We start from the raw sequence: 1357 nt of genomic DNA, 5'->3' as shown, positions 1-1357 counted from the left end.
TAATAAGCATTAACTAACCCTTAATTAACAGTTAACTAATGTGTAATTTACTAATGGTGTTCATGTTAACTAAGGTATTCATTTATACATTATTTAATAGTTTATAAAGATGACTATTAAATAATGTATAAATGAATACCTTAGTTAACATGAACACCATTAGTAAATGATTACCAGACACATTAGTTAACTGTTAATTAAGGGTTAGTTAATGCTTATTAAGCATTAACTAACCCATAACTTAGTGACCCTTATTGTAAAGTGTTACCAAAAACACTTTAAAATATGACAGAAGTGTAGATTGTCTTTACAATGAACTAAACCATCTGAGGACATTTATTCTGACCTGTTACGCAGCAACATCGTCAAACAGAAAAATATCACAAAAATAGAATCATTAGAGCAAAATATCTCTATACTATACTAATATGCTGTGTATCTAACAGGACAAACCACTGATAATTAATATTTCAGCTAGACTTGGTTCCAGGTTTTTTAAGGAACGGTGATGAAACATTTAAAACTAGAAAGACAAATAGAAATGACACGATGTTGAGAATTGGCTTTAACATGGTTGGTAACGGGGAGAACCGATGTATGACCTGCGGGCGTGCGTCAGCCATGTTGTTTATTCCTTTGAGGCTGACAGAGGAGAAGAGTTGCGTTCGGGATCGCGAGGTCTCGGACGGAGTTCTGCGGCGTTAGCGAGGCAGCGGCCGCATGTGGAGCGAGTCGTAGGTGTCCTTGCTGGTCTTGCTGAGCCCCTGGTAGACCTGCTCGCCCCGCCTGTGGCGCTCTCTCCTGACAGGAAGCTCTTTATATTCTCCTCCCGGGCGTCCGTTCAGGTCCGCGTAGGTGTCGTCGGCCGTCCCGCGGTTCCTTCCCCTCCCCGGGTCTCCCTTCGCCAGCGGGGCGTGGCCTCCGGCGTCCCGGCCTCTCGGATCCTCGCTCTTGGTTTTGAAGAACTTCTCCTTGACGAACATGGCGGTGATGGCGAGGCCGTACAGCACCAGGAAGCCGTCCAGGATGTAGCACAGCTTGGGGTCGTACTGCTGCGAGGCCGCCGCCGCCAGGGGAAGCGGGGACGCGAAGACAAGCAGGCCCCATGTCGACTTCTGGACGTCCATCTCCAAACTGGTTTCTCCAAACTGGTTTCAGTCTGGAGCGCTGCAGAACCAGCAGAAACCTCTCTGTCTCTCTCTCTCTCTCTCTCTCTCTGTGTTTCTCTCTCTCAACTGAAACAGGAAGTGGTGAAGCACTAGCGTACCAGGTGACACACACACACACTTCATATCCCCCCCCTCGCTCGCTCATACGCTTGCACAAAAAAAAAAAAATCTTCCTGTTTCTAGTTGTG

General features: G+C 46.2%; 1 protein-coding gene across 1 annotated transcript; it reads right to left on the bottom strand.

Annotated features, from left to right (window-relative positions):
• Positions 1 to 552: 552 nt before the first annotated feature.
• LOC139923554 (T-cell surface glycoprotein CD3 zeta chain-like) lies at positions 553 to 1127 on the bottom strand. The gene has a single exon (XM_071914333.2). The coding sequence runs from the start codon at positions 1125 to 1127 to the stop codon at positions 702 to 704; it is 426 nt and encodes a 141-aa protein (XP_071770434.1). The 3' UTR covers positions 553 to 701.
• Positions 1128 to 1357: the final 230 nt, after the last annotated feature.

The sequence above is a fragment of the Centroberyx gerrardi genome, chromosome 6 (assembly GCF_048128805.1).
Source record: "Centroberyx gerrardi isolate f3 chromosome 6, fCenGer3.hap1.cur.20231027, whole genome shotgun sequence".
Lineage (NCBI taxonomy): Eukaryota > Metazoa > Chordata > Actinopteri > Beryciformes > Berycidae > Centroberyx > Centroberyx gerrardi.
This window is presented reverse-complemented; position numbering and strand designations above follow the sequence as displayed.